This window comes from Castor canadensis, chromosome 7 (assembly GCF_047511655.1).
Source record: "Castor canadensis chromosome 7, mCasCan1.hap1v2, whole genome shotgun sequence".
Lineage (NCBI taxonomy): Eukaryota > Metazoa > Chordata > Mammalia > Rodentia > Castoridae > Castor > Castor canadensis.
Window position 1 is genome coordinate 26,462,983 of NC_133392.1, and position 22,800 is coordinate 26,485,782.

At 38.3% G+C, this 22,800-nt stretch overlaps 1 protein-coding gene across 2 annotated transcripts in view; it reads left to right on the forward strand.

Annotated features, from left to right (window-relative positions):
* The window catches only part of Pcgf6 (polycomb group ring finger 6), a 28,573-nt gene extending 10,607 nt beyond the window's left edge, over positions 1-17,966 (forward strand). Inside the window, exons 8-11 of one of the 2 annotated variants that reach the window (XM_074078389.1) lie at positions 2,203-2,247; positions 5,016-5,114; positions 8,548-8,634; positions 16,746-17,966. In XM_074078389.1, the coding sequence (XP_073934490.1) occupies positions 2,203-2,247; positions 5,016-5,114; positions 8,548-8,634; positions 16,746-16,802 (288 nt within the window). In that variant the 3' untranslated portion in view covers positions 16,803-17,966. The remainder of the gene's footprint in view (positions 1-2,202; positions 2,248-5,015; positions 5,115-8,547; positions 8,635-16,745) is intronic. The other variant, XM_020180780.2, reaches the window with a different exon arrangement.
* The last annotated feature ends 4,834 nt before the right edge of the window (positions 17,967-22,800 follow it).

Below are 22,800 nucleotides of genomic sequence, written 5' to 3' on the forward strand. Positions count from 1 at the left end.
GACCACCTGTCTAGCAAGTGTGAGGCCCTGAATTCAAGCCCAGTACCACCCCCTCAAAAAAAAAAAAAGTTTTCATAGTTCTGATCCTCACACATCAAAAAACATGTGATGACAATTCCACCTGTAGAGTATTCTTGCCAAAACAAATGTGAAGGTGATCGTGCTTTTAGGTTTAATTGCTAGTTTCCAGGACATACAGGGAACAAATGACAGTGAAGGAATATAATAGACCAGATCTTATAGTGGAATAGTACCTGCCTAATTATTCAGTTTCTTCAGTAAATCAATGAAAAGGGAAAGAGGAGAAGGAACCTATAGAAGCAGTCTATTGATTAAAATAGCTCAAGGAACATATAAATTAATTGCAATGTATTAACTTTATTTGAATTTGATTTGAAAAAATACTGTTTAAATTTTTATGAAATAAAAGCATCAAATCATAAACAACCCAAATATCCATCAACTAACGAATGGATAAACAACAGGTGGTATATATATGCAATGGAATATTATTTGACAGTATAAAGGAATGACATACTAATAACATACATGAAAGAACCTTTAAAACATGCTAAATTGTGTCAGGTGCCAGTGGCTCATGCCTATAATCCTAGCTACTTGGGAGGTTGAGGTCAGGAGTATAGTGGTTCAAGGCCAGCCTGGGAAAATAGAAGGGCGGTGAGGGGGAAGGAAGGAAGGAAGAAAGAACGAAGAAATGTCCAAAATAGGGAGATCTATAGAAACAAAGTAGATTAAGTGGCTGTCAGCGGCTAATGGGAGAGATAAAAAGGAAAGTGACTATTAATTTCTACATATTTCTTTTTAGGATGAAGAAAACATTCTGAAATTAGTAATGATTATACTTTGTAAAAATACTAATATGAGTTTAATTATACACTTTTTTTTTGAGTGCTGGGGGGGAATCTAACCCAGGGCCTTATACATGCTAGGCAAGTGCTCTACCACTGAGTTATATCTCCAGACCAAATTGTACACTTTTACTTATTTTTAGGATTTTTTTTTTTTTCAGTACTGGGGTTTGGATTCAGATCACACATGCTAGGCAGGAGCTCTACCACTTGAGCCATTCTGCCAATCCTTTTTTTGTGTTGGCTATTTTCAACTTAGGGTCTCTTGAACTATTTGCTCGAACTGATCTTAAACTGCAATCCTCCTCATCTCTGCCTCCTGAGTAGCTAGGATTACAGGTTACAAATTGTAACCAGAACGAATTTAATAGTATGTAAATTGTATCTTAGTAAAGCTATTACTTTTTAAATAACTAAGCCAAGATCAAATAGAAACTGAATAGAAGCATTACTTATAATTTATTTAGTATAAGCATTTTGGGAATATAAAACTGATAAAATATTATTAGTATTTAGAATTAGTATTAGAATCTGTCACTGCTTTTTTTTTTTCATGAAATCTGTATTTTTATTCTCTCAGCCCTAAAAAACCAAAAAAGATCATTTTCTACTAGAAAAAAAATTGGTAACTGGATGCATGGCTCAAGAGGTAGAGCTCTTGCCTAGCAAATGTAAGGCCCTGAGTTGAAACCTTAGTACCCCCCACCCCACACACACACAAAAGTAGGTCATCCTAGGCAAAAAGTTAGTGAGATCCCATCTCAATGAAAAGAAGCTGGGCATACAGTGTGTGCCTGTCATCCCAGCGATAGCAGGAAGTGTAAAATAGGAGGACTGTGGTCCAGGTGATGGCCCGTGCAAAAAGTAAGTCCCCATCTCCAAAATAACCAAAAAGAGCTGGAGGCTTGGCTCAGGCAGTAGATCGCACACACACAGCCCCTAAGTTCAAACCTCAGTACTGCCAAAAAACAAAACAAAAAAATTGGAGTAATCCCTGAAACTTGAACATTACTGGGTATTTTCTGGCATCAAGGAATTTTAAGGTATGATAATGATATTATACTTTAATTTTTAAAAAACATTAAACATTAAAAAGAGTTCTTTTGAAGTATTTACAGGTAAAATATCTGAGATTTCCTTTAAAGCTATCTGGGGAGTGGGGTGGGGGGAGGAAGTAGTTGGAATGGGAAATGGATGAGTATTTCTAAAATAAGATTGGCCTTGAGTTAACAAAGCTAGCAGTAAGTATGTAAGGGTTCGTTATGCTACTTCTTCTCTCATGTTTTGAGCCATAAAATGGCCGGTTTTAACTGGTAATACTGTTTATTTGCAGGCTGTGTCTTTAAGAGGCATAAATGTATTGTTTCAGAAACAAAAGGTACCATTAACTGCATTCTGTGACTGTTTTCAGAGTACTTACTGTTTTTCTTTGACTTCCATGTTTATAATAGGTGTTATAGTGTATCACATCCCACAATTCCAGCACACATGTCTAGATGTCTGCACTTTCCATATCAGAAAGAAAACTCTTTATTACAGATTTCCTTTTTTGAGTTGGAATCTGCTGCATTGCCCAATCTGGTCTCAAAATCCTGGGCTCAGGTGATCCTCCCACCTGAGTAGCTGGAACTACAGACATTCACTACCACATCCAGGTTATTTTGGAAAATGTTCACTCATACAAAAGTAGACAGAATAGTGTAACTGCTGTGTTATAGGAGTGCTGTTACTTCCACTTCAGAAATTATAAATCATAGCCAATCTCATTCTTCTATGTCTTGACTGTTGTGCTTCCTCTCATAATTTTGAATCCGAGGTTATGTAAATACATAACTTAATTTGCTTCTAAAAGATAAAGACTACTTTTATAAACAAAGTGATGCTGCTGCCCTTTTTTCAGAGGTATTGGGGGATTCAGACCCAGGGTCTCACACATGCTATGCAAGTGCTCTACCACTGAGCTATAACCCCAACCCAATATTACACTTTCTAAAGTTAACAGCAAGGGTGGAGGTGGCTCAAGCAGTAGAACACCTGCCTAGCAAGTGAGAAGGCCTGAGTTCAAACCCTACTGCCACCAAAAGTAAAATTAACAATAATTTCTTAGGGCTGGGAGCACCGTTCGGTGGTATAGCAAGTACTTAGCATGTGCAAGGCCCTGCATTCAATCTCCAGCACACAAAAAACATACATAATAATTTTTAAATCAGTGTCCATATGTTATTTAAATTACCTAGATTGCATTTTCTAGAATTATAGTATTAATAACTTTAAATTAATTTTAAGAAATACAATAGAAATTGCTTTATAGGTTTTGTTTAAATCAGGATCCAAATAAGGCCTATATATTATTATTAGCATATCATTTATATGATTATTTATTTATTTTGGGTTATATGTCTCTCCTTCATCTTGCTTTTTTCTCCCTTGAACTTTTTTGTTGAAGAAATCAGGACTTTTTCTTTTTTTTTGGTGGTGGGGGCATGGGGTTTGAACTCAGGGTCTCACACTTGCTAAGCAGGCACTCTACTACTTGAGCCACTCCACCACTTCCCATCCCCCCCCCTTTTTTTAAATTTGTCTTGTGGATCATTTTAATCGGAATCCAGGCTTTCAAATCTATGATGTCATTTACAACCAAGAAAAAAACAAACTTCATGAAATTACAACTCTTTACCTCTAAATCCTCATTAAAAAGAATAGCTAGTGTTCTTTAACTAGTGGTACTGAAATGACAAGGGAAGACTAACTTACCAAATGTCTCTAGATGGTAATATCAGGACAAGAATTGTAAGGGAGAGGAATATAAGAATAAATACGTACTCTTCTATGTATATGATATAGTTATACATGTATATGTATGTATGTATACACCCCCCTTACAATTCATGTCATATATATGAAATATAAAAATAAATGGCCCATTGATCAACTCCTGTTTTTCCTAACCAATATTGTTGGGCTTCTAGTTCTGGACTGGCAAAAACTAATTACACAAAATGTGTTCTGGAGGCCCTTCAGGAGACATAAACAATGTGGTGCAGGGCTTAAAGGGAGAATCTGGCTATGGAACAATTCACCAGCCCTTTTTGTGTTGAGTATTTTTGAGATATAGTCTAGCGAACTGTATGCCTGGGCTAGTTTTGAACTGTGATCCTCCTGATCTCAGCTTTACCAGTAGCTAGAATTACAGGTGTGAGCCACCAGCATTCAGTTAAGAAACCAGGGTTTAGATGTTCAACCTTGGGCTTTCTCTGTTTTTGAAGTATGAGTTCAATAATTGAAATGAGTGAATAAATTTTATTCTGAATTTTTCTTTTCCTTAAAGTGAGACAGGGTCTCACTATGTTGCCCAGGTTGACATCAAACTTGAGATCCTCCTGCCTCATTCTCCTGAGTGCTGGGATTACAGGTATATACCACCATACCCAGTTTTTTTGTTGTTGTTTTGTTTTGTTTTGTTTTTTGTTTTTTGAGAGAGAGAGATGGGGTCTTTCAATGTTGCCCAGGCTGACCTCAAACTCCCAGGCTCAATCAGTCCTCCTGCTGCAGGTCATTCTACCTCAGCCTTTCCCGAGGAGTTGGGATATAGGCATGCATCACCATACCTGGCTTTTTTCTTGTGTTTATTATGAGCTATTAAAATAAGCTAGCAAGCCTTTCTGTTGAGCTGAGGATAATGGTACAATCGCAGATACTCAGGAGGTGGAGATCAGGAGGATCAAGGTTTGAGACTAGCCAGGCAAAAAGTTATTGAGACCCCCATCTTAACCAATAAACCAAGTGTAGTGGCTCAATACATAATCTCAGCTATGTGGGATGTAGGTAGAAGAATGATGGTCCAAGGCTAGTGCTGGGCAAAACTGAGCCCCTATCCAAAAAACAACTAAAAGTAAAAAATAAGCTTGAGGTGTGGTTGAGGAGGTAGAGAGTGCCTCCTTGAGGCTTGAGGCCTAGAGTTCAAACCCCAATATATGTAATTTTTCTTTCAAGACCCTACTGAAATTTTTTCTATAAAATTTGCTTTCAGGTTTATGTATTTTTTTAAGTACAGAAATGGGAAAGAAGAAAAAAAAAGTTTATGTATTATATATATATATATATTTACATATAATGTGGAAATTATTTATTTATTTATTTTTGTAGCCATTGGAAAAGAAGTTTGTTCGAGTTTCAGGAGAAGCAACTATTGGACATGTAGAAAAATTCCTCAGAAGAAAAATGGGTCTTGATCCAGCATGTCAGGTACAGTACATGTGTGTGAGTGGACAGGTGCAGTTGTGAGACTACCAGAAGCATGCTGAAGGAGACTGTCTAGGACTCCTTGTGGCAGCTCTTATTTTCTGGTGCTATACACAGCGCAGATTCTAATTGGGTGTTATTAATAGTGACTCCCATCCCAACTGTAATCACATTTTATTTACTGTTCCTTCCTTCCTTCTTCCCTCCCTTCCCCTTCCCCTTCCCCTTTCCTTTCTGTATTGGGGATTGAACTACTCAGGCCTTAAGCTTGCTGGGCCATGGCCCCAGCCTTTCTGACCATTTCGTTTTGCCATTGCCATTGATTGCTGTCTCTTGGTGTCAGAGAAAAGCTGAGGCTGCAAGAAATATTAAAGTCTTCCAGGGCCTCAATTCCATCTCTTCTGCAATTGGTAGCCAGCAAAAGATTATTTACCATCCCTTTTCTTCAGAGGACGTTCTTGCCAAGTACATCAAGCAAGCTCAAAACACTTGGAACAGTGAAATACCTGTCTAATGTAGACCCTATTAGGAATTTTTAAGGATTGAAAAATACCTTCTAGCTATATAATATTTTCTTGTTGTAAGGTGGAAACCTTGAACCTTATGTATTGTTGAACATTAAACTAGAATATACTCACAATTCTAGTTATGTGGGTCCAGTGAAAGTGCACATTTATGTATCTTTGCTTTTTCATTAGTCAAATTTGAAAGGAATTCTGTTACTCTTTATATGTGTAAAATTTCACAAGATAATTTGTATCTAAAAGACACAGTTTGGGCTGGTGGGATGGCTCAAGTGGTAGAGCACCTGCCTGGCAAGCGTGAGCCCTTAAGTTCAAGCCCCAGTGCTGCCCCCCAAAAATAAAAATAATAAAATAAAATACACAGTTTGCTGTTGGCTAAACCAGTAGGTATTTTAAACCGTGAAATTGTGCTAGTGTTTTTAGTACCAGTATCTTCTGGTTCTAAAATATATGTATTAAATCTAATGAGATGATTCTTCTCTAACTGATCCTGACATACCTCATGGCAGCTGAAAACTGGAAATGATCTGTCTATTACCTTTGTAGGTGGTTAGGTCTCCCCTACGATCTCCCCGCCTCAATCCCTTCCCTATCCCACTTAAAGTCTGGCCTCCCTCCCTCCCTCTCTTTCTCCCTCCCTTCCTCTCATTATGTAGGCCAGACTGGCCTGGAACTTGTGGCTCAGGTAGTTCAGGGCTTTCTTAGCAAGTACAAGACCCTTTCAAACCCCAGAACTGTTGAAAACAAACAAAACAAAAAAATACTGTCATCACTTCTGAGACTTGATACTATATTCCAGAGCAATTGTGCAGAAAAGAGTTAACCTAGTGGCTCTGAGGCTGATGCTTCTGGGAGTGTGAAACTTGGTAGCTCTAGGCAAAGAATGCTAACATGACCAACCCTCAAGAAAAAGCCTGAATTCTGAACCTCAGACAGGCTTCCTGGGCAGAGACATGGCATGTTGGTTGCTTTTTTGATGCTACAGAGTGGTGTGCCCTGGCTGTGTCTCCCCCTAGACTGGGAGGGGAGAGCTTAGGAGGTCAGCACATGGATTTTTCTGGACTCCCACTCTCCTTCTGCCTATATGTGCTTGCTGTGCCACTGTAACAAATCATAGCCACGGTTACTGAATACTGAATCCACCTAGGGAATTAAACTGTGGGTTTTCTTGGGAACCTATAAAACAAAGAATGGCTTCTGCTTAAATAGACTTATTAAGTATTTATGCTTAGGCCAGGCTCCTGCCTGTAACCCCAGCACTCAGAAGGCTAAGGCGGGAAGGTCCCAAGCTCCAAACCAGTCTGGGCTACACAGTGAGACCCTGTCTCCAAAAAAAATTTTTTTATGATGCAATACCTTTTAAAATACAGTATATAAAGTTGGAAGCAATTTAAATGTCTATCAGGAATGGATACATAAATTTTGATATATTCACACAGTGAAACACTACACAACTATTATATATATACTCCAAAAAATATGCATAGCTTATTAAATTTGAGGGTGGTGGTGAAAAAGAATTTATAAAATGATATGTATGGCATGATTCCATTTATGTAAGAACAAAAGTGAATAGTCAAAATACCCATATATGCATATAGCATCTAGGTTCATACCCCTCAAACAGTGTCTGACCAAGTGCTAAGGGTTGGGATTAAAATGTGGAAGGAAGTTACTGTTTACCTCCTACAGTTTTATGGGGTTTTTTGGTGGGACTGGAGTTTGAATTCAGGATTCTGTGCTTGCTACCACTTGAGCCACAACTCCGGTCATTTTGTTCTGTTTATTAGGGTCCCACAAACTGTTTATTTGGGCTGTCTTCAAGATGTGATCCTACTGATCTCAGCCTCCCAAATAGCTAGAATTAGAGGTGTGAGCCACTGGCACCCAACCAGTTTTATGTTTCTGAAATTTTTTGTTATTATGCATCCTGTTTTTTTTTTTTAATTTGTTACAGTGTTTTGTTTTTTTCTTTTATTTTTATTAGGATATATTCATTGTATAGGGGGGATTCATTGTGACAATTCCAGATAGCCTTACATTGTATATTGGTTAGGTCTCCCCTACCATCTCCCTGCCTCAATCCCTTCCCTATCCCACTTAAAGCAATTGCAAGAGGTTTCAATTGTTCTATTCGTATATTCTCTCACCATCATCTTCTTCATTCATCCTCCTCCTCCCACAAGTACTCTCCCTGCACTGTACACATTTTATAGTCTTGTCTTTCACTATTAATTCCAGAGTCAGTGTTCAAAGGGATTTCTTGATGTATCCCTGCTGTGAATATATTTTGGTCAGTTCAACCCCTTCCATTACTCTTCCTTACCTCTTCCCTCCCACCCCCATTATTCAACAGCTTTCAATACATGTCATTATATCCTCTACCTGCACAGATGTAATGCATTTTGATATTGTTGAAATACATTCCTTCCCTCCTCTCCCAAGTGCCATAGAGTAGTTCCACTATTACAAACATGTTTTGTATATAAATGTGTATATAATCACATTTGTTTTCTGTGTATATGTTTATCTTTGGATCTATCTTTCACATATGAGAGAAAACATGTGGCCTTTGTCTTTCTGAACCTGGCTTACTAGTGAATAAAATTTTTAAAAAATATTTTAAAAAGTCAAGATTGAAAAGAAGCCCGGTAATTGAATATGACTTAACTTCTCAGAGATTCAAGGAATTGTCTTGAATATTCTACTATGCTGTTGTCCTGTTATATCTTCCACTACTCCTCCTCCTACATCATTTTCTTCGTAAAATGTTTCTAAAACATCTCATGAGAATGTTTAATCAATCTAAAGTAAAGTGTAACCTGGAAGGAATTATATTGATTGTCCCCTTCATTTGTTTGACTGGTGTTTTGAAATAGGAAAGTAGTCTGATATGTTCTACTTTTCCATAGGTAGATATCATCTGTGGTGACCACCTGCTAGAGCGGTACCAGACCCTGCGGGAAATCCGACGTGCAATAGGTGATACAGCAATGCAGGTAGGTCTCACACTTTATTAGGCTTGTTCTTAGCATACAAATTTTTTGGGGTTTTTTTTTTTGGTTTTTTTTGTTTTTTTTTTAATTTTTTTTCTTTCTTTTTTTTCTTTTATTATTCATATGTGCATACAAGGCTTGGGTCATTTCACCCCCACCCCCACCCCCTCCCTTACCACCCATTCCGCCCCCTCCTTCTCCCCCCCATCCCCTCAATACCCAGCAGAAACTATTTTGCCCTTATTTCTAATTTTGTTGTAGAGAGAGTATAAGCAATAATAGGAAGGAACAAGGGTTTTTGCTGGTTGAGATAAGGATAGCTATACAGGGAGTTGACTCACATCAATTTCCTGTGCGTATGTGTTACCTTCTAGGTTAATTCTTTTTGATCTCACCTTTTCTCTAGTTCCTGGTCCCCTTCGCCTATTGGCCTCAGTTGCTTTTAAGGTATCTGCTTTAGTTTCTCTGTGTTAAGGGCAACAAATGCTAGCTAATTTTTTAGGTGTCTTACCTATCCTCACCCCTCCCTTGTATGCTAAAGCTTTTATCATGTGCTCAAAGTCCAATCCCCTTGTTGTGTTTGCCCTTGATCTAATGTCCACATATGAGGGAGAACATACGATTTTTGGTCTTTTGGGCCAGGCTAACCTCACTCATAATGATGTTCTCCAATTCCATCCATTTACCAGCGAATGATAACATTTCGTTCTTCTTCATGGCTGCATAAAATTCCATTGTGTATAGATACCACATTTTCTTAATCCATTCGTCAGTGGTGGGGCATCTTGGCTGTTTCCATAACTTGGCTATTGTGAATAGGGCCACAGTAAACATGGGTGTGCAGGTGCCTCTGGAGTAACCTGTGTCACAATCTTTTGGGTATATCTCCAAGAATGGTATTGCTGGATCAAATGGTAGATCAATGTTTAGCTTTTTAAGTAGCCTCCAAATTTTTTTCCAGAGTGGTTGTACTAGTTTACATTCCCACCAACAGTGTAAGAGGGTTCCTTTTTCCCCACATCCTCACCAACACCCGTTGTTGGTGGTGTTGCTGATGATGGCTATTCTAACAGGGGTGAGGTGGAATCTTAGTGTGGTTTTAATTTGCATTTCCTTTATTGCTAGAGATGGTGAGCATTTTTTCATGTGTTTTCTGGCCATTTGAATTTCTTCTTTTGAGAAAGTTCTGTTTAGTTCACTTGCCCATTTCTTTATTGGTTCATTAGTTTTGGGAGAATTTAGTTTTTTAAGTTCCCTATATATTCTGGTTATCAGTCCTTTGTCTGATGTATAGCTGGCAAATATTTTCTCCCACTCTGTGGGTGTTCTCTTCAGTTTAGAGACCATTTCTTTTGATGAACAGAAGCTTTTTAGTTTGAAGAGTTCCCATTTATCTATGCTGTCTCTTAGTTGCTGTGCTGCTGGGGTTTCGTTGAGAAAGTTCTTACCTATACCTACTAACTCCAGAGTATTTCCTACTCTTTCCTGTATCAACTTTAGAGTTTGTGGTCTGATATTAAGTTCCTTGATCCTTTTGAGTTAATCTTGGTATAGGGTGATATACATGGATCTAGTTTCAGTTTTTTGCAGACTGCTAACCAGTTTTCCCAGCAGTTTTTGTTGAAGAGGCTGCTATTTCTCCATCGTATATTTTTAGCTCCTTTGTCAAAGATAAGTTGCTTATAGTTGTGTGGCTTCATATCTGGGTCCTCTATTCTGTTCCACTGGTCTTCATGTCTGTTTTTGTGCCAGTACCATGCTGTTTTTATTGTTATTGCTTTGTAATATAGTTTGAAGTCAGGTATTGTGATACCTCCAGCATTGTTCTTTTGACTGAGTATTGCCTTGGCTATTCGTGGCCTCTTGTGTTTCCATATAAATTTCACGGTAGATTTTTCAATCTCTTTAATGAATGTCATTGGAATTTTTATGGGAATTGCATTAAACATGTAGATTACTCTTGGGAGTATCGACATTTTTACTATGTTGATTCTACCAATCCATGAGCATGGGAGATCTCTCCACTTTCTATAGTCTTCCTCAGTCTCTTTCTTCAGAAGTATATAGTTTTCCTTGTAGAGGTCGTTCACATCCTTTGTTAGGTTTACACCTAGGTATTTGATTTTGTTTGAGGCTATTGTAAATGGAATTTTTTTCATACATTCTTTTTCAGTTTGCTCATTGTTAGTGTATAGAAGTGCTAATGATTTTTCTATGTTGATTTTTATATCCTGCTACCTTGCTATAGCTATTGATGATGTCTAGAAGCTTCTGAGTAGAGTTTTTAGGGTCTTTAAGGTATAGGATCATGTCTTCTGCAAATAGGGATATTTTGACAGTTTCTTTACCTATTTGTATTCCTTTTATTCCTTCTTCTTGCCTAATTGCTCTGGCTAGGAATTCCAGTACTATGTTGAAAAGGAGTGGAGATAGTGGGCATCCTTGTCTGGTTCCTGAGTTTAGAGGGAATGGTTTCAGTTTTTCTCTGTTAAGTATACAAGTTATTTTTTAGTTCCATGTTATCTGTGAAGTTTTCATAAATACTCCACAAAAATTATCTGGACTAGGGTTAGTGGAGTGGCTCAAGTGCTAGAGCACTTGCCTCCTAAGCATGAGGCCCTGAGTTAAAAAAAAAAAGATCTGGATTAGCTCATTTATTCCTCATAGTTAATGTATGGGGTCAATAGTCTTTTGTCCCTCATCTTAAAGTCAAGGCAATTAAGGTATTGAAAGGACACATTATCTCCCACAGTGAGTTGATAAGTAAACCAGGCTCAAACCCCAGGCAGCTCAGGTCCAGAGGCCTTGATCTTTTACCTGTCCTGTACTTTGGTAGAGTTTTGAAGGCTACTAAGTTACAAGATGGGCATACATTCTAAGAAAAAAATGCATCATTAGACAATTTGATCTGGTAAGGGTACAAATTACAATTATCCTTCAGTTATAGGTATTCTTATGTTATTATGATAATAGTTTGGCAGAGTAGCAAAGGTAATGGAAGTGAAATGATTAAAGGCCCTCAGTGGTTTTTTGTTTGTTTTGGTGGGAGGGGATGTAGTCTTGCTATGCAGTGCAGGTGGCCTTGAACTCCCAGTCCTTCTGCATTAGCCTCCCCAGTGCTGGGATTATAGAAGTGTACCACTATGCCCAGCTCTCTCATTTTTCTTTAAGATGGCCATTATTATTAACTAGTATTTGTGATTCAAAAAGAAAGGAGAAGACTTAGCCATCTTTCTATTTCTTTGTAAATGTAGCTGGCTTTTCTATTAAGAAGTAATTTTCCTGTTTTCAAAAAGGACTCGTAGAAACATGAGGTGTAAGTTACAATACAGTGAAAATACAGGCTTAGTGGTAGCATGTTAAGACTTACTGAAAAGAATCTTCAAGCTATGGGGAAAAATCCATTGATCAGCCTGACTGGTTCATTGACGAATAGCATATACGATATGAAATTGCTTAGAGCTGGGAGCAAGACAAGATAATAAACATTTCTTGAGCCTTTACTGTGTGTTATGTACTAATAAGAGGTGCAGAAGCTCAATGTGTTGCCTTGTATAAGTCTCACAACTTTAAGGGAGAAGAGCAATTATGCTCTTTTAAAAACCTTTTTATTTTGAAATAATTTGAAACTTACAGAAGTTTACAAAAATATACTGAGTTCCTATGTTGGTAGCACCCAACATTCTTTAATATTAATATCTTGTATAACCACAGTATAATTATCAAAACTAAGAAATTAACAGTGCTACAATATTTTAAACTGCAAACATTTGAATTTTCCCATTAACATCCTTGTGTTTTCTGTCTCAGGATCCACATTCAGGATTTCACATTGCCTTTTGATTTCTTGTCTGCCTTTTTCCCAGTTCCCCAGTCCCTTGTCTGTCATGATTTGTTGCTTTTTGTTTGTTTCTGGTGCTGGAGATTGAGTCAAGGATCTTGCACATGTTAAGGTGTGCCACTGAGCTACACTCCCAGCTCCAGGCTTCCATGTTGTTAAAGAATACTAGTCAGTTTACTAGACTGTCCTCTCTTGGTTTGGATTTGTCATGGCTAGATTGAGAAATCATGTGCCTTTCTCAGTATATCATATCAGGAAGTATATGAAGTCAATATTTCTTGATATGAGTGGATTCTTTTCTTTGTAGGTATAAATAAATATCTTGGGGGAAAATACTTTGAAACTACACAAATGTCCCATTTCTCAACCTGTGGTAATTCTAATATTCATCAGTGGATCTTACAGACAAAGAGATAGGTGTAGAGAGGTTAAGTAATTTTCCTGGCATCATTTGGCTGGTTAGTGGTAGGATCAGAATTCACTGTTGAAAAATTTGAACTAAAAGTCAGTCCTCCCCACCCCATGCCCCTCACCCCTCACCTCTGACCCCAGGACTGAGCCCAGACTCTTGTGTGCTGAACTATATCCCTACCCTAAAGCTCAGGCTCTTAATTGAGGGTATCCAAATACCTTTTTTTTTGTGTGGAAATGGTTATTTGGTTATTGTTACACAGTTTTCAGAAATAGATGACCTTACTGGTAGTCTACATTTTATTAACAAAGTCAAAAGCATCTTCATAAAATATAAAAGCAAAATTTTTCCTAGTTAAGTAAATTATATTTAGGTTATAAGCATAATGTTTCTTGAAAATTTTATAAGGTCAAACTTTAGAAATCTTAAAAAATAATTATTGTCAGCTGGGCATAGTGATACATTCCTATAATCTTAGCTACTTGGGAGGTAGAGGCAGGAAGATTGCAAATTTGAAGACAGCTCCAGCAGTTAGTGAGACCCTATCTCAAAAACAAAATACAAACAAGAGGACTGGGCCTGGTGGAGTGCTCAAGTGGTAGAGCGCCTGTCTAGCAAGTGTGAGGCCCTGAGTTCAAACCCCATGCTGCCTGAATAAATAAATAAAAGAGGACTGGGGGCATGGCTCAATCCCTAGTACCACCAAAAAAAAAAGTTGACTAGAAATTTTGATTGGGGTGCAGTGTACACAGTGTATGCATGTACGGGGACATCGTAATGAAACTCCTTTGTGCTAACAAAAATAATAATAAGCTTAATTAAAAATGTGTGAGTTGAGGGGTCAATGGGTGGGTAGAAAACACGATTTTAAAAATTATTTAGAGTACTATTCTAGACACATGAGATTCAGAGATGAGCGGGACTAGAAGCCTAAAGAGCCTGTAACATGATCAGTCTTCATCGACAGTATAAGTCATGGGATTTTGCAGCTTCATGAGTGACTTATCTCTGGTGAAAGGGAGAGCTAGGATGCAGTGAGTGGGGAGAGGAGTCAGAAAATAAGATCATGTAGAACCTTGGTGGTCATGGCAAAAGCTTTGGGGTTTAATTTAGTATGCTGTGAAACTACTGATTGATAGCTTTTGTGTGTGTGTGTGTGTGTGTGGCACTGGAGTTTGAACTCAGGGCCTCATGCTTGCTAGGCAGGCGCTCTACCACGTGAGCTGCTCCACCAGCCCAATTGGAGAGTTTTGAGACAAAATGAATGCCATAATCTGACTTACGTCATAGAAAACTTTGGTTGGATAGTGTCTTCGTCTGTTTGTGTTGCTATAACAAAATATCTTGAGGATCAGTAACTGTAAGAGGTTTACTTGGCACATGACTGGTAGCTGGAAGGTCTGAACAGCATAGTGCTGGTGTCTTGGCCAGGGCCCACTGGCTGAGAAGTCAAAAGGGAACCAGCAGCTTGTAGAAGGGGCATGTGTCAAAGACAGCAAGCAGAGACAACTGAACTTGCTTCATAGCAATCCTTTTTTGGGGAGAGGATGGGGGGAGCAGTGCTGGGGATTGAACCCAGGGCTTTGGGCATGCTAGGTAACCTCTCTACCCCTAAGCTACACCCCAAGCTAACAGCCCATTCTTCAGGGAATTAATCCAGTCCCTGGAGACCTGACCCATTCTCTTAAGGCACACTAATTCATTCTTGATGGTAGAGCCCTATGATCTAATTATTTTCCATTAAGTTCCACCATCTCATCACTTTGAGTTGGAAACCAAGCTTCCAGCACAGGAACTTTTGGGGACAAAGCATGGTATATAGTCAAAGTAAGACCATGGACAGACATCTAAATAGGAAATATAAACAGGCAATATTTATGTATCTTATTTATAGAGTGTAAACATAGACATCTAAATATAAATTTGAGTTATAAGCAATTATTTCATAAAGTGTGAATTTATACATGCATTAAAGAATTTATACATACATTTTGAGGCCTTCAAACAACTTGTAAGATACAATTTCAGTTTTATATCTGCATATCAATATATTTTATAAAATGATGCTTTTCATTTCTGAATTGTAACTATATATAAAAATTAACATTATGCAAAATATAATTTGTATGCATGGAAATCTGTTAATTGATTCTTTCTACTTGGGTTGTATGAATTCATTTACTTTAATAATGCTAATTAGGCTAGAACAGATCTGCTGGGCCATGAGCCAAGCATGGTATGGGGTAATGCTTTATTTTACTTTGTGTTTTACGTGTTTTTTGAGTTTAATTTCTTTCAGATAGGCTTCTGCTCTTTGATTTGCTTCTGGCCTTTGTCAATTGCTGTTGACTCACCTGCCTAACATATGTATTTATTTTTGTTACTTTCTTGGTCCTTGTGAGCATTTGAATTTGTGAACTCTCTTTTGGAATTCTGGTGTGTTTTGGCTGGAGTTGCCAGGAACAGAGGCCAGATTGTGCAGTGAGTTGAGTAGCAGATGAGAAATAAGGAAGGAAAGCCACAGAAAAGCTTCACAAAGAAGAAAAAGGTCAGGAGACATAATGAGAGCAGACTGACAGTGCAAGGCATGTGTGCCACTGTCTGCATTACTCAGGGCAGGTCTTTGGCTCATTTCCCCTTGAGTCTTTATTTTTTTTTTAAACTATTTTTCCAGTGCATAGGAAGGTAGAAATAGTACCTTATGAAAGTACATTACATATTGAGGGGTAGAGTTAAGACTTGAGCCAGGAGCCAGTGTTAATCCTAGCTACTTCAGAAGCTGAGATTTGGAGAATCAAAGTTCAAGGCCAGCCTGGGCAAATAGTTCTCAAGATCCCATCTCCAAAGTAACCGTGTGGCTCAGGTGGTACAGTTACCTGCTTTGCAAATGCAAGGCCCTTAGTTCAAACCCCATTTCCACCAAAAGAAAAAAAGGCCTGATACCAAGAAAGGAGACAGAAACCCACCAAAAAGATGATAAAAAAGACTTGTAAACACAGCTTCTGGAATATTTAGTATAAGGTTAGGTTGACCAGCAACTCCTGAGAACAATCTTCAAGAAAGAAGTAAGATAGACGATATATTTTAGATTTCCCTTAAATAGGTGAGAGTTTCAGAGTTTTATCACTTACAATAGTAGTAAGCTGCATTTATATGGAAGTGAACATTTCATTTCTTATTCTTAAACAGTTCCATGATGCTTTATGATAGTTGAATCTTTTTTTAGGCAAACCCAATGCTTAGGTAGTCTGTGAAGGAGGAAAGCCCTATCTCTTTAGTTCTTGTTTTTGTTTTTTTATAAATTGTTTTGTTTGTTTTGAGACAGGGTCTCCCTTTACAGTTCAGGCTGCTTTGAACTCATGATCCTCCTCCCTCAACCTCCTGACTGGTGGGATTAGAGGCATGTGTCATCATGCCTGGCTTATTCTTTTAGTTCTTTCTGGAGAATCATGTAGTCATAAACACTCCTGGTTAACTATTGTTACATAACAATCACAGAATTGGCTCCTGACAGTCAGTTAAAAGACAAATTGAGCCTGGCCTGGTGGCACATCTGTAGTCCCAGCTGGTTGGAAGGGTGAGGCAGAAAGATCGCTTGAGTCCAGGAATTCTAGACCAGTCTGTGCAAAATAGCAAGACCCCATGTCACCAAAAAAAAAAAAAGGAAAGATAAGACACATTGACATGCAGTGTTTGATGAGGTAAGTAAATTGACAGCTGTATTTATTTGGATTCCTTGTTTTCTTTAAATCAAAGAATTTCGTATTAATGTTGGGTTATGAAAAATAAGCCAGCTTTGATTTATTTATGTTGCTAATTTTCAAAGAACTACAAAACAGTCCTTCTTTCCTCCATTTTCAGGATGGCCTGCTTGTCCTTCATTATGGTCTTGTGGTTTCTCCTCTGAAAATAACTTGAAGATGCTGGGGTGCCACAAGGAGGGAAACAAAGAAAGGAAGCTTCTGCAAGACTGCATCTCACCAAAGATTTCCACAAAACATGTGCCGTTCAAGACATAACTGGCCTGTTTTCAGCACCAGGAATCGTAGTGTTTATAGGTACAGCCTGGGACATGGAATGCATCTGTTTCACTAGAGACTGTGTGTAAAAAGGATTCAGAGCTCAGGGGAAAAATCCAAAACATTTAACTTTAAAATTCCTTATGATTCCAAATACTTTGAAGTTGATTTTTGCTTCCCACCTTTGAGGTAAACTGTTTACTGTTTTCTCTCCTTTGTTGAGCCAGATCCCTTTCAAGTTGGTGGTTGGGCTTCTGTTGTCTGGATGGAATCATCTGGACTGGTTTTCCTTTTGGAAACATGAAGATACTTTTGAACCAGAGATTCAAAGCCAGTCTTTGTTAAACCATCATGTGTACTCTCAAAGACCCAAACTATTGACTACTTTGGTATGTTGCCATCATATTTTGAACTTGTATCTTTTTTTTTTTAATATCAGCAACACTACTAAAGAATGTTTTGTTCCTAAATGAATGAATTATTCTTTTGTGTGAAGAGACTGTCTCCTGTAGGGTTTATGACCTTTGCCATAAGCCTTCAGTGTAATAAGACATCTTAACATTTCTTACAATAAGAGGTGCTTCTTTGTGATGATATTTAAAATTTTTTTTTGCATAATTGGTTGTTATCAGTGCCACTGATGTAGGGGTATCCTGCAAGATTCCCATGCTGTGGTTGTTGATACTTTGTATTGGCACTGCTTCTGGAAGTAATTAAAAATTTCAGGTGAATTTCAGAAGTTTACAGAACACTTACTTATTGTTTCTCAGTAAATAAGCTTTACTGATTTAATGTTTATTTTTCCCATTACTTTGTCACTGGGATAAAGAATAACTTTGTTTAGGAGCTCAGTTTCATGCAAAGACTTCAGTTTTAAACATTATTTTGCCTAAAATTAGCATCCTGATGCTTTCTAAAAGAAGTATTTTGTAGATTATATTTCACAGCAAAATTTCCAAATCTGTATAGAAAACTTAGAAAATTGGACACAGATTGGCAATTGTTTTGTAAAGATTTTGTGAATTGTGTATAAATCTCTTCTAACATTTAATAAAAATTTATTTTAGCCTATTTTGAGATGTGTTTACTGTGGATTTTTTTTAAATGACCAAAACTTTTTAAGAGACAGGTGTCTCTGAAATTGCCATGAAATAGATATCCAATAAACATCTTTGTCTTCACTGATTGAGCTTAATACTGTTGTTTCACAATGGACAGAGTAGTAACTATAGTTAGTTACTATAGTAAGTAAATAGTTATTTACTTACTATTTTAATTTTTATCTCATGTTAACTATCTATATTGGGGTCCCCAAGGCTACCTTTGGATTTAATGGTTCACTGGAAGGATTCACAGGACCCAGAAAAGCTGCTGGTATACTCATGGTTATTGTTTATTACTTCAAGATAATACAGATTACAATCAGCAAAGGGAGGTAAGCAGTAAGATGGAATCTAGGAAAACCAGGCACAAGTCTCTAGTTGTCTTCTTCCAGTAGAGTTGCATGGATAGGCTTAGTTCTCTTAGCAATGAAGTGTGACTAGTGAAGTGTTGCCAACCAGGGACGTATGGCCAAGGCTTAGTGTCCATGGTTTTTATTGGGAGTCAGTCAAGTAGGCATCTGGTGCCTATGTGATTGATTAGTTATTAGACCCCAGAACCTGCCAAGAAGTCAAACTGATAGAAAGCATGGTACAGGGCCTAGGTATACCAAAAGAGGCATTCACCATAAATCATAGTATCAGCACAGGCTATCTGGTGTGGTCTGAGATCTCAGGTATACAAAGACAGTCAAAGCTTGCTGAGTTAACTGTTTATGTACAATATCTTAAGTCATAAATCCAGATTTAGAAATAGAGATACAGCCTGCCTTGGTGGTGCACAGCTACTCAGGAGGCTGAGGTAGGGGGTCACTTGATCCCAGGAGTATGAGACCCCGAGACCCATCTCGAGAAAAGAGAGAGAGAAAGGAAGGAAAAGAAAGAAATGCAAGACGATCTAGCTTATGATTTATAAATAGCTTGGCCTTTAGTAGCTACTTAGAATGCCCATTTATAATAAAAAAGTTGACCAGAGCAAAACCAGAGATAGTATTAGTGTTTAAAAATTGTTATCTTGAAATGACCCAAGCCTTGCATGCACATATGAATAATAAAACAATAAAAAAAAATTGTTGTCTTGAAGCTGTGTGCCTGTAATCCCAGCTACTTGGGAGGCTGAGACAGGAAGATGGTGAGTTCAAAACCAGCCTGGGCAGCATAAGAAATCCCCTCATGGGGAAAAAAGATCATTAGTTTTATGCCCAGATGTTTTCAAACATCAAAGATAATTTAACCAACTGTTTTAAGGACGAGTTTGTCCACAAGGAGGATCAATTGTAGACTTCAACTACTCTGAGTTTTTCTCAAGTAACTCTTCCCACCATGATTTATACTAACGTGGGAAAATTATTTAAAGTAGAATAGTAAAGCTAATTATTTGATAAATACTTATGCAAGGAAGAAGTGAAAAATATCACTTGTTAGACATTGTTTGGACAAGATTTAGGAGACTAGTCTTTTGCCAAGGAACTCATAGCTTATGGATAACAACATGTTTTAAGAATCTAGTAAAAGGGAGATACTGGCAAGTACTCTAAAAAAAATCACAAAGACCCCAATACAGGAAAAAAACAAAACAAAACACAAAGACCTCTGTTCTCTTTCTTTTTCCTGAACTTGACCTCCATGGTTATATCTACTGCTGGTTTACAAATCATAACCACTTCCAAAACCAGTGAGTTCTTGGACTACATCAACAGAAATACAGTTTCAGATCAAGGAATTAATATTCTAATCTCTAGTGCATCTGATGTTCAGTTCAGGGTAGCATACCTCAAAAGTGCTGATAGATAGAAGGGTTTCCAGGAGAGGGCAGCAGGGTGAGGTGGAGACCTACACGTCAAACAAGATCAAGGTTGAACAACTGCTTTGGTTAACTTGGAGAAGTTAGTTGGACGTGAGGAAGCAATACGCTGTAGCAGTCTTCAAATAACCAGAAGGTCAAAGGCAAATGGGGGAAGTCCAAGCAAGAATGAACAAGTTCCCTGTTGACTCACTCAGGTTCCACACTACCTAAACCTACTTCACCTCTGCTGAAAGTCCACAGGGCCTGGATGGACAAGGGTTAGCATTGCATCACCACCAGCGGCAGGCATTTAGTTTAGCTGAGAGAAGATGGAAGTCTTTTTCCAAAGGAATTTTTACTAGGAGCATAAACGGAAACAAAATTTAAATCTGAAATCTACACAGTTGTTTTCAAGTAAGATCATATGATATAGACTCAAGAACCTGGCTTCAATGGCTGAAGACTGGGACAGCTGGCAGGTCCCTTTGCTTTGCCTAAGCCCTAAGTGAGGTGATAGGGATGTTTGTGCAGTTGGTGTTTGGCAGAATGCGCTCAGCAAGTTCCTCAGTTCTTCCTTTAAATGTCACCCTGTTTTCTCTCACATAGGTTGCAGCATGTCCTCCGAGCTTGGGCTTCACTGAGCTTCCCTTCTATTTCCACTGCATTGCCTTCTTTATTTTCACTCTTTGGTCATACTGGGGTTTTGAACTCAGGGCTTTGCACTTGTTAGGCAGGTGATCTACCACCCAAGCCACACCTCCAACCCTTTTGCCTATTATTTTTGAGACAGGATGTTGCATTTTTTGCCTGGCTGGCCTGGACTGCAGTCTTCCTATTTAGGCCTCCCACATAGCTGAGATAACAGGTGTGCACCACTTATGCCCAGTTTTATTGGTTGAGATGGGGGGGTCTTCCCTAACTTTTTGCCCAGGTTGGCTTCTAACTGCAATCCTCCTCATCTCTGCCTTCTGAGCAGCAGGGATTACAGGTGTGAGCCACTACACCTGCCATGCATTGCCCTTTTTTCCTGATTGAAACAAATACATTCCTGTCTTGTCTCTGATGACTACTTCTCTGGGCTCCAAGCTAACGTGGACCTTGCATGTTCTTCACCCCTATCCTACAGTGACATGGTTTAGAATTCCTGAAAGTAATGTTGTAGGACCCATTTATTTGTCCTAGTCAGCTTGTCCTAAATGTATACTCCAAGATGAATGTTCTCATAGGGTCACCAGGTCATAATTGCTTATCAGATGTATGTGTGATTAATTGCTGAAATTTTTGTTTTTTGGTTTTTTTCCTTAAAATTCTAATAGTCTCAGTCACTATGCTGCATTTTGTTATCCCAACAGTCACTGGTGGTAGGGAAGATTCAAGCAGATGCTGATTCTAAATGCTCGCCTTTGTTTCTCTAGTAGCCCATGACTTATGAGTAAGTCCTATTTTTTATGCTCTTTCAATGTGCTGTTGTACACATAAATTTGATTATTGGCCTCTCTTCAAAACTAGTGAAATCTAAATTTTATTACCTACAGAGATTAATAGTCTTCTCACAAATGAAATGCTATATTGATCTCCTGAAAGCCTGCTTAGTACTTGGAATGGATACTATGGCTTTTTATCTCTGCTACATTTTGATTTTCTTCTGATGGTGTCTGCAGTCTTCCAAGGGTTCATATTGGAAAATTATTTTCATTGAAATGAGAAAAGATTTTCTTTCTTCTAATGTTTCTGAGAAAACATTTTCCCAATGGAAAAACTAGCTGTATACTATTTTAAATTAGAAGATGAAGAAGGCAAAGGGTGCTAGGAACATATTTTTTCCCAGAAAAGACATGAAGGCAACATTTGCATAATGGCTAGGGACGTAAATTCTGAAGCCACACCGCACAGCTTTTAAAGCCAGCTTTGCTGCTTGCAAACTATGTGATCTTGGACATGTTATGCAATTTCTTGAAACTTCAGTTTTTCTTTACTGTCAAAGGGGGCAATGGTACCTAATTCAAAGGGCTGTCATGACAATCAAGAGAATATGAAAAGCACTACCTGACTTAGTCCATCAAGCTCAAATATAGTCTTTATTTACTCATTTCTCAGGTTACTTCAGGTATCAGTTCCTCTCCCTCCTGTGTTTCTTTCTTCCTTCCTCCCTCCCCCTTTCTTTTTCCTTTCCCTTTCCTTTTTTGACAGGGTCTTTCTATGTAGTCCTGGCCAGTCTGGAACTTGCTATCCCACCTCAGCTTCCTGCTGGAATTTTTGATGTGCACCAGCACACCCAGTGCGCTAGTTCTCCTTCCTTCCCTTCCCTCTTCCTCCTCCTTCTTCTCTTCTTCCTTTTTTCCCTCCCCGTCCTCCTTCATCTTGCCTTGGATTTGCTAGGCAGGCACTCTATTGCTTGAGTTCTTTCTTTCTAATGAATAAAGGGATCTGTGAACATCATGAGATTCGTGTTGAACCATCTGTGTTTTCATTGTCACTTTACCTTCCTTTATCAATAAGCAGGAAAGAGGTGACTACAGATCAGGGACGACCATCTCAGGCTTTGTTGTTGGACCTGAATTCTGCTTTCACCCTAATCCTAATCTTGTCTTTCCTGCTTCTAATTGACTTTAGAACCCAGCACAGACAAAGGGTTTCAGTGGCCAGGAGAGCTCTTTTCATTGAGCGAAAGTCAAACATAAGATTGAAGATTGTTTAACTTTAAAGGACATTGGGGACTGGTGGAGTGGCTCAAGTGATGGAGCACCTGTCTAGTGAGCATGAGGTCCTGAGTTCAAACCCCAGTGCCACGAAACAACAACAACAACAATAACAACAAAGGACATCAGAAATTCTTTATGTCATGTAGGAATCCTTCTGCCAGGAAACCAAAGATGAACATTATACCTCTCCTTTATTAATTCTACATAGCAGACAAATCTGAGTGAGTTAAATTTGTATTAATAAGCACATCTGGTGCCATGTACCTACAATCCCAGTAACTTCGGAAGCTGAGGCAGAAGAATTGCTAG